The 12,199-nt window shown below is 51.6% G+C and overlaps 5 protein-coding genes across 5 annotated transcripts, besides 1 other annotated feature; 2 read left to right on the top strand and 3 right to left on the bottom strand.

Moving 5' to 3' along the window:
• Nucleotides 1-12,199: part of a sequence feature (contig 1.94 1501..523724(-1)) that runs on past both edges of the window.
• Nucleotides 691-2,553, top strand: ANIA_05431 (Zn(II)2Cys6 transcription factor; the record flags this gene model as incomplete). The annotated part of the gene is made up of 4 exons (XM_657943.1): nucleotides 691-893; nucleotides 940-2,041; nucleotides 2,091-2,200; nucleotides 2,250-2,553. The coding sequence occupies 4 exons, from the start codon at nucleotides 691-693 to the stop codon at nucleotides 2,551-2,553; spliced, it is 1,719 nt and encodes a 572-aa protein (XP_663035.1).
• ANIA_05432 (alpha/beta hydrolase) lies at nucleotides 2,964-3,993 on the bottom strand (the record flags this gene model as incomplete). The annotated part of the gene is made up of 2 exons (XM_657944.1): nucleotides 2,964-3,803; nucleotides 3,841-3,993. The coding sequence occupies 2 exons, from the start codon at nucleotides 3,991-3,993 to the stop codon at nucleotides 2,964-2,966; spliced, it is 993 nt and encodes a 330-aa protein (XP_663036.1).
• ANIA_05433 (protein CYP673A1) lies at nucleotides 4,372-6,255 on the top strand (the record flags this gene model as incomplete). Its single annotated transcript, XM_657945.1, has 5 exons — nucleotides 4,372-4,764; nucleotides 4,827-5,314; nucleotides 5,485-5,770; nucleotides 5,831-6,153; nucleotides 6,222-6,255. The coding sequence occupies 5 exons, from the start codon at nucleotides 4,372-4,374 to the stop codon at nucleotides 6,253-6,255; spliced, it is 1,524 nt and encodes a 507-aa protein (XP_663037.1).
• Nucleotides 7,734-9,242, bottom strand: ANIA_05434 (NAD(P)-dependent alcohol dehydrogenase; the record flags this gene model as incomplete). Its single annotated transcript, XM_657946.1, has 6 exons — nucleotides 7,734-7,814; nucleotides 7,879-7,950; nucleotides 8,012-8,062; nucleotides 8,139-8,438; nucleotides 8,529-8,956; nucleotides 9,032-9,242. The coding sequence occupies 6 exons, from the start codon at nucleotides 9,240-9,242 to the stop codon at nucleotides 7,734-7,736; spliced, it is 1,143 nt and encodes a 380-aa protein (XP_663038.1).
• On the bottom strand, nucleotides 9,580-11,793 carry ANIA_05435 (uncharacterized protein; the record flags this gene model as incomplete). Its single annotated transcript, XM_657947.1, has 7 exons — nucleotides 9,580-9,686; nucleotides 9,921-9,952; nucleotides 10,066-10,642; nucleotides 10,704-10,744; nucleotides 10,823-11,294; nucleotides 11,377-11,490; nucleotides 11,685-11,793. The coding sequence occupies 7 exons, from the start codon at nucleotides 11,791-11,793 to the stop codon at nucleotides 9,580-9,582; spliced, it is 1,452 nt and encodes a 483-aa protein (XP_663039.1).

Here is a 12,199-nt window from a genome sequence, read left to right as displayed (position 1 = left end):
ACTTCATGAAGTTTTCTATCAAATGGCCTTTGACTGCAAGGGCCGGAAGCGCTGGATATTGCATGATTACGCAGCACACTGCATTGATACATAAATTGAACTTGTACTAAAGTATTTCTTGGTTTACCCTGCAGCTGGAGGGCGTGGGGATGTAAGGGAGGGCCGGAGCATCAAGCTACCTCCGTGACGTGGTACCCGAGTACACAGATATGGTCCGATGATCCCACAGTATATTGGCCGCAAACCAGGCCTGGACAGTCTGGAACGGCCTCCTTTAGTAAGAACACTCTTACCAGCAATCAATGGAGTTGCGTTGTTCATTGGACAATGTAAGGTGCCCTGGTCCCATAGCGCCTGCCTCGTACCCTAAATCAGAATATGCAAGTCTCGCTCGTTGACGTGAGTAGAGAGGGAAAAATCAATATGCCTACGTAGTAGACCTATCTCCGGTATACAACTGCTAGGGTCTAAGTCAATGTTTGTGAATAGTAGACCCGTGCCGAGGCTTACCATAATAGAAAAATCCCTCTGGAGTTTGAAGTATCTAGTTATGCTATTCATTATTAGTCATTAAATAACATACGCTTTATGCACATTCATCTCCGAGAGCCGGACTGACTCTCTGCACTCCTCATTCCTGTGGCTCCCGAGCTCCTACGCTGGGGAAATCCCGAGTCGCCGCCTTCTGCAATGGCTGATGATGCTTCAGCTTCTATTTCAAGATGCTCTATATGCCTCGAAACCTTCCGGAGAGCAGAGCATCTGAAACGGCACATTCTAACCCGTGAGGACCTCACACCGTCAGCACCTAGTACATGCCCACTAACCGATGACGCAGATGACGACGCCAAGCGGCATACATGTCATTTCTGCATGGCCCAGTATAAGCGTAGGTGCGTACTTTCCTCACCATACACCGGAAGCCTGCCGCTCTGACAGGGACTTTAGTGACGCCCTCCGCCGACACTGGAAAACCTGCACTGCCCGGATTGCTGCCGGGACTGAGATCCCTAAACGCAGTCTATCCGGTAAGCGGAAGCAGGCCTGTGACCTGTGTACGGAGAGAAAGAGGGCCTGTTCTACGGGTTTGCCGTGCTCGGAATGTGCGATGAGAAAAGCCGAGTGCACATATCATCGTGTCCGGTCGAGCACCCGTCTGCGCGAGTCGCTTGAATCTGCCGGGCGAACGCCGTCTGAGACCACCAACGGAGGAAGTACAGTTCAAGGTGTCATGGAACAGATTCAAGCTCAGGCGCAGGGCATTGTGTCACATCCCCAAAACCGATCGACCTCTATTCAGAGTCCTCGCTTCGGCTTCCTCGCAAACTTCACAAGGGCGAATGGGTTGAACGAGGCTTACAGCTACAGGTCACAACCGGAAACTATCAACTTATCATCGTTGCCGGTGAAGGAAAAGGGTGGTGCTGACGGGGACGGCTTACAAGGAGCTACCGCTTCGGACCCGTTTGACTGCTACATAAACGAGGTCGAGTCATGTCTATGGTCGGATACGGATACTGCCCAAGACCCTATTGAAGAGCTGTTGTTAGCGGAAAAGGCACGTCAAACGTGGGACAGCCTGCAACGTATCCTGGATAGTCCCACAGCACAACAATCCAGAGTCACGGCAAGCGAATGGTTCGAGTTCTTCTCACCTGCAAACGCAACCCGGTACCTGCGTTTCTTCTGGACTCGATGGTATCATCATTGCCCAATAGTTCATAAGGCCACCTTTGACATTAACACGTGTTCCCATATCTTACTCGTCGCGATGTGTCTGATTGGGGCATGCATGTCCTCTCAAGAGATAGACCACCAGATGGCAAAGGGGTTCTTGGATGTGATGGAGGATCTCATCTTTTCGAATCCGTTGTTCCTGGAATCACCGAGGCTGGGTTCGAGCAATGAGAATCTACTCCAGACCCGGGAGAATATTCAGATCCTGCAGGCTACATGTTTCATGTGTCTGCTGCAAAAGTGGGAGGGGAGTTCCCAGGCCAAGTTGAGGATGCAACGGCATCGGTTTACGGCCTTTGTTGCGGTAGAGCCATACCATCACCTTCATGGGCGGACTTACTGACACTCGATAGACCACCAGAGCTATGGGACTGTCCCAAGCAAGACATCCCCGTATTGATCTCAGTTCCACCGTGACTTTCGAAGCATGGAATGAGTACACTCTCAAAGCCGAAATGATCAGGTCAGACCATTCCCCGGCAAAGCAACCCTTGCTGACAGCTGACGACCAGAACCTTCAACCACGTCTTCCTCCTCGACTCGGCATTTGTCATCTTCCACAATTCCGTACCTCGCATGGTCTTACAGGAGATGACGATCGATCTGACCTGTCCAGAAGACGTGTTCCAGGCCGTGTCACCTGCCGAGTTCACGAGAGTCCTGAAGTTACACCCAGCATGCACTGTTCCTCTGCTCACCGACTGCGTTCGCAATCTGTGTGCGGAAACCCCGGACCCAGATGTGATTGCACATCTCGGCCATGCGGGTGCGCTGAATCTGTTTACTATCGCTACTGGTGAGGAGTCTCCGAAGTGAAAATGTCCGTTGTTAACTAGTCTTTGTCTCAACAGCCGTCCACGGGCTCATATTCCACCAACTTCGAGCATTCTCGCCCCTTCCCTTAGCCACAGACCCATTGAAGCGAGCACTAGATCGTTGGAAGGTAGCATGGGACAGCAGTATGGTCGGAAAAACAAACCCAACTACAGATGAAGTGCTCCCTTTCCCTTTACATGCCAGGGAATTCGCTGCACTGGCGCGCGTGCACATTGATAAGTCCCATTTATCTCCCGAAGAGTGGAACCTCATGCTCAAGAAGCTGCCCGAGCATGTCTACTTGGAGTCCAGAGAAGGCCTTGCCACATTTGATCAAACTGGGATGGACCAAGTTGCGAATCTCATATTGGCTGTTGAGCATCTGGATATAGGATGACGAACGGTATTGATCAACCACAAGCAGAAGTACAAACTTTCTCCAATGCAGCAACAACACGGCGCAGGCATTCCAGCATCTCCTTATTATCCCCGTTTCCGTCGCTAGTATCGAGATCGATAAAGCCGTTATGCTCGAACCCATGCCCCTGCCCTACCGCTCGCTCCAGAAGCACATCAGCACCTAACTCCCTCAATTTCTCCGCGACAAGCTCGCTCTGTTCGAATCCCACCAGATCATCTGCATCTCCGTGCAGCAGAATGGTTGGTGGGAAGTTTCTCGTCAGGCCAAACGATACGGGAAAGAGCGCCCGGTATTCAGCTGGTATAACCTCCACGCCACACTGCAAAATCTGCTGAGCCAGTCCAGGAACCCTGGTCAATACGTCAGGGAAAATAGCCGCCTCATGTAGTGCTTTTACCCAGTTGAGTCTCGCATCCGCCGGCCAGTTCGTTGGGAATGGGCAGCCGTCAAGCACTTTCTTACTTTGCATGGCTGCCTGTACATCCCCTACAGTTGCTGGGAGATCGCTCACAGGTGCACGCAGAGGCTGTCCCGGTCTGACATACCTCGTCCCCGTAGGGTCCAGCAAGCCATAATTTGACAGAACAGCCAGTGGCCTTGGACAGGTTGGATTCGCCGCCGATGCGAGAGCGAGGTACCCGCCTGCGCTGGATCCGGCGATGATAATATTTCTGCTTATATGCTTGTGGACCCAGCGGATTGCGTCGAGGGCGTCGCTGAGAATATCAAGCCCGGGGGCTTCAGGGAGCAGCCGGTAGGAGGGGCTTGCGTATGTCCAGCCTCGGGTGCGGCAGGCATTTATGAGCCAGTATGGAGGGTTCGTTGTTTTCTCGCCGAAGACCTTGTGACAAACTTTGTTAACTGACCACTGAATCTGCTCTTGATAGAAGGTGTAGTACCAGATACCCTCCGTGGAAATGCACGAGCGCAAGTCCATTATCAGCAGCTTTGGGCTTAGAGACGTCGATCTTCAGCGACAGTCCGTCGACTTCTTTGAAGGTATGGGTGTATGTCTCCATGTTGCTTTAGCAAAGTTCAATGCCTAAGTAGATGTGTTCCAGAGAATATTCCTCGCGGCTAAAGCCGACAAAGACTGGGGGGTGAATCCCGCGGTAGAACGTGCGGTATGGCACGCTGGTGGATCAACGCCGCGGAAGCCTATCCACGGTTGTCCTCGCTTCTAGCAAAAAGCTTCAATCCAATAAGGAAGACACAAACCCCAGATTACCCCGTAGATCGTCTTCAGCATCTCCCAGCCCCGCTCTATTAGCCGGTCTTACAGCCGAGACTTGATGCAGCTGGATTTATATAGCCCCAAAAGCCTCGCCCCCCCGGCTTATTTTGGACGTCTCACTCGACCTTTCCCTGCAGATCGGCGATCTTCCCGTTATGCAAGCATGGCTTTACTAGAATCCGCGGTTGTCCTACAAGTTTTTCGGGATGTCACCCCTATGGCCATTCTTGCAACGCTCCTGCTTACCACTTTCCTCACATACGTGGTATACATGCGCCATTTTCACCCGTTGTCCCAGTGCCCCGGCCCCTTCTTCGCGTCTCTCAGCAACACTTACAAAGCCTACTACGTGTACAAACTCACAATTCATGAGAAACTCCTCGAGTTACACAATACTTACGGACCAATTGTGCGCGTTGGGCCCAACCACCTGCATACATGGAAAGGCGACGCCATAGCGCTCATCTACAAGGGCGGACGATCTATGGGCAAGAGCGAGTTCTACGATGCATTTACGGCGTTCAGGCCGAATCTCTTTGGGGGGAGGGATGAAGATGTAGTCCCTCATGATCTCTGCCACACGTAGAGACAGCGCTGGTCAGCTAACGACGGGTGCAGATCCACGCCCTCCGGCGTCGCCAACTAAGCCACGGCTTCGCGCAGGTGTCTGTTGCGAAACTCGAACCACTCATCGATGGCCAGATGGCCATCCTGATCTCCAAACTCCGTCACTATGCAAGGACCGGTCAAGCATTCGACCTGAAGCACGCCCTGAACCTCTATGTGCTCGACATCCTAGGAGAAGTCGCATTCGCCAAGGCATTCGATGTCCAAAATACCGAGGACAATGAGAAATTGCACGCTATCAACGACCACCTTCTGCTCGCTGGTGTAATTGGTGAGCTTCCCTGCCAGAACTTCACGAAGTTCCTGAGCCGCCTCAGTCCCGTGCCCTGGATGAGGAGGTTGATGAAAAGCCGGAACAAGCTGAAAGAGATATGTGCGGGATGTGTACGATTCAAGATTGAGAATCTGGAGGCCACAAAGAGTAGGCCGGATTTACTGAGGAGTTTGGTCGAGGCGACTGATCCGGAAAGTGGGAAGAGGTAAAGCGGAAGAAGAGATCAATTCTGAGGCTTTTGCTGTCCTGTACGAACCCTTGCGTAGCCTGCCCTAATCCTTGTTCCACTCTCGCAGTTGTCCCGTACATCGGGACCTCCAGCGCTTTACCCAACTCATAGGTATACGTTGAAAGAGCGGGCTAACATGCCCACAGCGTCGCGGGCTCCCACTCCACAGCAGGAACACTCACACTCCTCTTTTGGCACCTCATCCAGAACCCGTCCATCATGCGCAAAGTCCAAGCCGAGATCGAAAACACCCTTGGTCCGCTTAAGGACAGAACCTCCTATCCGATCGCCGGCATCGAATCCACACTGAAATACACAATGGCCTGCGTTCGCGAGAACTTCCGCATAAACCCCGTGTTTACGATGCCCCTTTGGCGCCGCGTCGGAAAATCGCATGTTCTTGAGATTGATGGGCATCATATTCCAGAAGGCGTACGTACTCCTCCGTGAATGGACACCTACTTGTGTATTTTACTGACTGATGTGGAACAGACAAACATCTGCATATCGAACTACGTCCTGCATCACAACCCATCCGTCTTCGGCCCCGATCATAACACCTTCGTCCCCGAGAAATGGCTCGACGAATCCTATAATAGGGAAAAGGGGCGCTATCTGATTCCTTTCAGTGTTGGGCATCGGATGTGCATTGGTCGGAATCTGGCTATGACGAATATCCTCAAGAGTGTATGCACTCTGGCCACTTTGTTCGAGTTTGAGCCGGTTGAGAAGAAAAAAGATGTTCGTGTAATTAGTCCAGGCATTGGCGAGATGAAGGGTGGCTTTGAGGTGAGGGTTAGAGTCCGAGAAGTGAAGTAGGTGCGCAAACACGATGGTACATATACCATGGATTGGGGCCCGTTGTTAACTGGTTCCAATCCAGGCGAGGCTCCTACAAGAATGCTCTTTCTACCTGATATATTGTGGCAAGGGTGCTAGGGGCATGCGAGGTGTTGAAAGGACCCCGGAATGGCCCATCCATACTGATGTGCTTCCACGTCTCTGTGCTTTTTCCGATGTCACACAGTTCAGGACTGCCTACTTCATGCGGCTATCACATCTAACTTTCTGTCTCAATGACCACAGCAGATTTCCACTTTGTCTTTGCCCGGCTATCCTTTGCGCTGTGTGGGTCCATACCGATAGCCTAGTTACGGTTTTCGTGGCCCTGTATATCAGTTTAAGCCCTAAGCACAGAAACAAACTAACTTATGTTCCTTTTTTCTGTATATCGTTACTAATAACCCTAAATCATTCGTGATATATATATCTGGCGCAATAACTTTGCCAAAGATTTTGCGAGAAGGCAATATATAATAGTAGAATTGCACCGCAAACTTGTCAATGCGAACCCGAACGACACCTTCGCCTAGCTCCTCGTCTCTATATGCACTTATCTCCTTTGTTAGGTGATTTGGCTCCAAGAATCTCGATCTGAGGGCTCCAGGGCGTTCGATGCCCGTGGGCGATTGTTTGTGTGCTTGCCCGCCTAATATAGGGGCAGTTGTCCAAGTGCCTCAAGGCCGAATAAATCATGGCGCGAGAAGGATACGTATACCTCGTTGCTAAAGATATCATCATGCTGTATACTTTGCAGTCTGAATCTTAAACTCGGCGCAACTCCATTGTAGAAAAACTGCATGTTCTTGGTTAGCGTCCAGTGTTCGTCGAGTTTGTGTATTTCCTTTCCTTCTGCCTCTCCAGAACAACCCGATACCAGTGTATCTTCTTCACGGGCGACTATAGTATTGCATGTATATGGAGAAGCAGGAGGGAGAAAGGCAGGTGGTGGCTACAGATCCATCTAAAGGATCCTGGCTGTGCTGTGTAGCCGTTGGGCTGCAATGCAGGAGCTATGAGGGGAACAGCTAGACTGCCTAGACTTGGATCACAGATGCAGTTTATCAAAACTGTGATGAGTGGCTTCGTCTCCAAAGGGAGCATAACCATCCTCTCTAGCTAGGTGTTGTTATCAAGATCGAGTAGTATAAAACCCAGAGGCCTACTCACCAATCTAGAAAATATGCTATGCAACTAATTGAATCCAAAAAAACATTCTCTTATAAACTATTTATTAAATATTATTACTACTAAATAAGTTTATTCTATGGCTGCACCGTAAGCCAGATTATATGGTGGCGGCTCACCTCTGCTGCACTCTGGCGGTACCAACCTTTAAGCGACCCAGTGGTGTTGCGGATAAGCAGCCAGTTACCCTACCCCTGACGCCAAAAAAAAAGGGAGGTGGCGGGTGGTCTTGTCTACTTCTTAACTGATTGGACCTTTTTGTCTGATTGGCGTATGGTCTCTGTCAGCCCTATCTCATTAACTATCCATATATACAACGAGCAACAAGAGACAGATCGCACACCCCTAGACAGAGGAAGAATTATTACTATTCATCCTTCCATTTGAGGACAGCCTTGATCACAGAGCCATCATCTAGCCCAGCCAGCGCTTGCCTAAAGTCACCCGCCTGCCATTCCAGTCAAGTCAGCCAGGATCTCAGAACCGTACGGTACGGTATATTGTTCACGCACCTCAAAGTAAGTAATCAGCTTCTCGATCGGGAACCGTCCTTCTCTGTACCACTGGACCAGTTTCGGGACCGCCTGAATTATCCGAGCATTAGCATCTCTGATGTCGCGGTGGGTGCAGTCGTAGTAGGCTCACCTCGCCAGGAACACAGTCACCCTCAATACACCCAACAACAGCCCTGCCGGTCTGCTGCCGTCAGCATATCACCGTGATATCCACAGGGATTCCCAGTCCGCATTTCTCGGAGGTAGGGCAAACATACATTGATATGCTGAACCACCCCAATCCCCAGCTCGTACTGCATCGGCGGCACGCCAATCAGAACAATCTTCCCGCGCTGCCTGAGAGATCGCAGCCCATCCTCGATGAGCACAGGAGCCCCCGTTGTGTCGACGATATGGTGTACTCCACTAGGAAACATCTCAAGGAGTGTCTTTTGCAGGTTGAATCCAGGCGGCGAAGTATCGATTGTGTGTGTAGCGCCGAGCTCTTTGGCGAGTTCCAGACGGCCAGGGAGCCTGTCGACGCCGACGATGGCACTGTGCGGACGGATCAATGCCGTCTGTCCGACTTATTAGCATCACTTCCACCAGTCCCATGTTTCTAAAAAGAGGGAGGGGAAGAACAGTACCATGATCGACGCAAGGCCTACACTTCCCAGTCCCAGAACGACAAGCACGCTGTTCTCGTCGGGCTTTGCCACATTCTCGATCGCTCCCATCCCCGTCTGGAACCCGCATCCGAGCGGCGCAAAGAGGGTCAGTTCGTCTTCACTCCGAATGAGATCCTTCGCGTTCACGATACACGATTTATCAACGATGCTGTACCGCGCGAAACTAGACTGTCCAAAGAAGCGCGAGTGGACCTGCTCCCCATTGTCCCCTTTACCATTGGCAGAATTGGCTGTCGTGACATGCCCCCTGCGCCCGACGTAATTTTCTACCGCGAACGAGTCGCAGTATGCTGGGTGCCTCTCCTGGCACTGCCCACAGCTCCCGCAGGAATAGAATGAAAGCAACACCGGGTCTCCTTCCTGGACAGTTGTGACGTTCTTACCGATTCTGCGCGCGTATCCAGATCCTTCAAAATTCAATCCGCTGAGTATCAGCATAGTTCAGTGGCCCTACGGGGTCCAGTAAAGTACGGTAGACATACCCTCGTGGCCTATCACTTTTGGATACCCAATTCCTAGCTGCCCTGACGGCACCGCAGAGAGTACGATATCGGTATGGCAGACGCCAGAAGCGACCATCTCGACAAGGACCTCGTCGTCGCCGGGCTCATTAGAGACGCAGACATCCTCGAGCGCCCAGTTCAGCGCTGTGAACCGGGGCTCGCGGGCGACAATTGCTTTTGCTGTAGGCATTTTGTGAAAGCGTGGAGGAGAGAGACAAAAAACAGGACAAGTATTTTTTTCCCCTCTTATTTCTTAGTGTTGGAGATGGGATCCCCTCATGGACAAAGATACCTTCTGCGGGGCCGCTGACCCCGCTCAAGACGACCGTTCTCTTGTGAATTATGAGTAAGAACCAGACCGAGATTTATTGAGTATTATTTATTGAGTATTATTTCAATGAGCTGCCGATTAACACCAGGAGTGATCCATTACGGTCCTTCCTGGTGCTCAAATGGCCTCTCCTCTGGTGAATGCGGATTCCCATAGAACACCCACCAAAACGGGTATTTTCCACAGGTTGACTACTTTAGGTACTTGTTCGGTAGGCCTCATCAATCCAGATTGTCTCAGCTTCCTGCCTGAGACAATTCATTACGCTTCCTGCAGTTTGCAGCTGATCTGGCTGCGTGCCTACTATATCGTGACAACAAGTATTTTAGTCAGAACTTAGCTCTCCAAGGGCGGTTAGCCCTTTTTGGCTGAGTGGGAAGTTCGATATATCGGTATTGCTTCCAGCTGCTTGCAGTGCGCGCGCCCGCAGTCAGAAGACCCCGTCTTTGTCTACTCGTTTACCCAGGTAAAGCTGCAGATCTTCGAGTAGATTGGATCTATATTGTGGTACAACTCATAGAGATTGCGTTCTCATACAATCATTCCAGCCACCACGGTTCACACAGCATCTGCCAGTTGCATAGCAATTACAGTCTTGGCACATCGAGCCTGGCTTAGTCAGTAACTCGCATAGCACATAAGCTAAACCAAAACAGGAAGGAAGATACTGGGGTCGACATACGTGATGTGCACACTCTTCGCCTCCGTATACTCCAGCAGCCCATAGAGACCCAGCTCTCGTCCCTTTCCGCTCGCCTTGATGCCTCCAAACGCCGTATTTACCTGCGGCAGGAACGGCGAGTTGACGGCAACGCCTCCGCACTCGAGCGCGCTCGATACCCTCAGAGCGCGGTCAATGTTTGACGTATACACAGAAGCTGCCAGCCCATACACGGTCGCATTTGCCAGAGCGATCGCCTCTTCCTCCGTCTCGAATGTCTGAACCACCATGACGGGTCCAAAGATCTCTTCTTTAACGATCGGGCTCTCAGGCTCGGGGTTGACGAAGATTGTCGGTTTGATGAAGAAGCCCTTGTCGCCTTTTCGCTCGCCGCCGGTCAGTAAGGTGGCGGTTTGCTTGCCGATGGCGATGTAGGACATGATCTTGTCGAACTGCGCTTTGTCGACGATGGGGCCGTAGCTGACGTTCTTGTCCAGAGGGTCGGCGCCAAGAGTGGAGGAGGTCTGTTCGAAGGCGGACTTGAGGCCCTGGGTGAATTTCTCGAAGATCGGTTTCTGTACGAGGACGCGGGATGTCGCTTTTCTTTGTCAGTATGGCAGGGTTGAAGCCGAAAACAATGGAGTATATGGAGAACGTACCGACACAGACCTGGCCCGAGTTAAACAGGAAACCGCAGACCCTACATCGTCAGCTCTTTAGTATCAGTAACAAAACCATGCCCCTGTTTCCCAGCCAAATGGAAAGGGAGTAGCCTTACCCTCCTAGAGCCCTCTCAAGCTCTGCATCTGCAAACACCACCGCCGGGCTCTTTCCCCCAAGTTCCAGGGTGACCTTCTTCAGGTTACTCTTTGTCGCCGCCTCCTGCACAGCCTTGCCACCGCCCAGAGAGCCCGTGAAGCTAATCTTCGCGATATCCATGTGCCTCGCCAATGCAGCACCTGTCTCTGCACCGCCGTTGAGGATCTGCACAACACCCGCCGGGAACCCAGCTTCAGCGAAAAGCGCACCGAGCGCCAGCGTCCCAAACGGTGACTTCTCAGACGGCTTGAAGATAAAACAGTTGCCTGCGGCGACAGCCGGCGCAATCTTCCAACCGATATACATGAAGGTCGCGTTCCAAGAGGCGATCCCCGCGCAGACGCCGAGGGGCTCGTGGCGGACGATCTTGTACACGCCGTTGGACTCAGGGTACGATTCGCCGGAGATCTTGTCGGTCCAGCCGGCATAATCTATCTCAATATATATCAGTCTGCTGTCCCTCTGAAAGTAGAAGATAGCGGAAGATATCGGTGTGAGGGGCACGCAACGTACATCTCCAAACCTCCAACATATGCGCAATATCAAAGTGGATGGTAGGCGTCACCGGTTTCCCTGTAGGCAGGGACTCGAGGATGGCAAGTCGTTCTGCATCGCGCTCCACCAAGTCTGCAAACTTGAGCATACATGCTTGTCTCTGTGCAGGAGAAAAAGAAGCCCAGCTGGTCTTGTACGCGGTTTTAGCTGCGGCCACGGCGGCGTCGACGTCGGATGCACTGGCAGCGTGGGCCTCGTATGGAATGGGAGTTTCATTGTAGGGGTTCACGACCGTAAGGCGGACTGGAGATGTGCTGTCGACATACTGATGATCATACGATCAGCAGGCAATAATGTGCTGGGATGAGGGGTATTTTCCACCTGGTTGTTGATGAACAACTTTGTAGGAAACGGCGGGAGGGTTCCGCTAGCCATTGTGAGATTCCGCTTCTATATACTGTTGAACAGCAACTGAGAGATACAAGTGAGAACAACTTTTTCTGGCCCTGCCCAAAGAGGACCAGTCTGTCTTATAAGCGCAAGGGGATCCATGGCGGAAACACAGGCTTCCCGACCTCGCCATACAGTTCAGCTACACTTCGTAACGGAAAGGCTGGCCCCTCAGTTTCCGAGCCAGCTAACTCCGCTGTAGCTCCGCAGTCTAACCAGCTTACCGAATCTCTATCCAACAGCATGCCCAACTAGTATAGTATAAGCCACAGCCAGAGCGCCAAGCTTACAAGAGAAAGCAGGGGCAAGGTATCAAGTACTGTAAATAACAAGTTATTTTACTAGAGGTACCAGTTATAAATACTTTTAAATATTTCTACTCTTTATATAG

Source organism: Aspergillus nidulans, chromosome V, assembly GCF_000011425.1.
Source record: "Aspergillus nidulans FGSC A4 chromosome V".
Taxonomy (NCBI): Eukaryota; Fungi; Ascomycota; class Eurotiomycetes; order Eurotiales; family Aspergillaceae; genus Aspergillus; species Aspergillus nidulans.
Note: the sequence above shows the minus strand (reverse complement) of the source record. Positions and strands in the feature narration are given on the sequence as shown.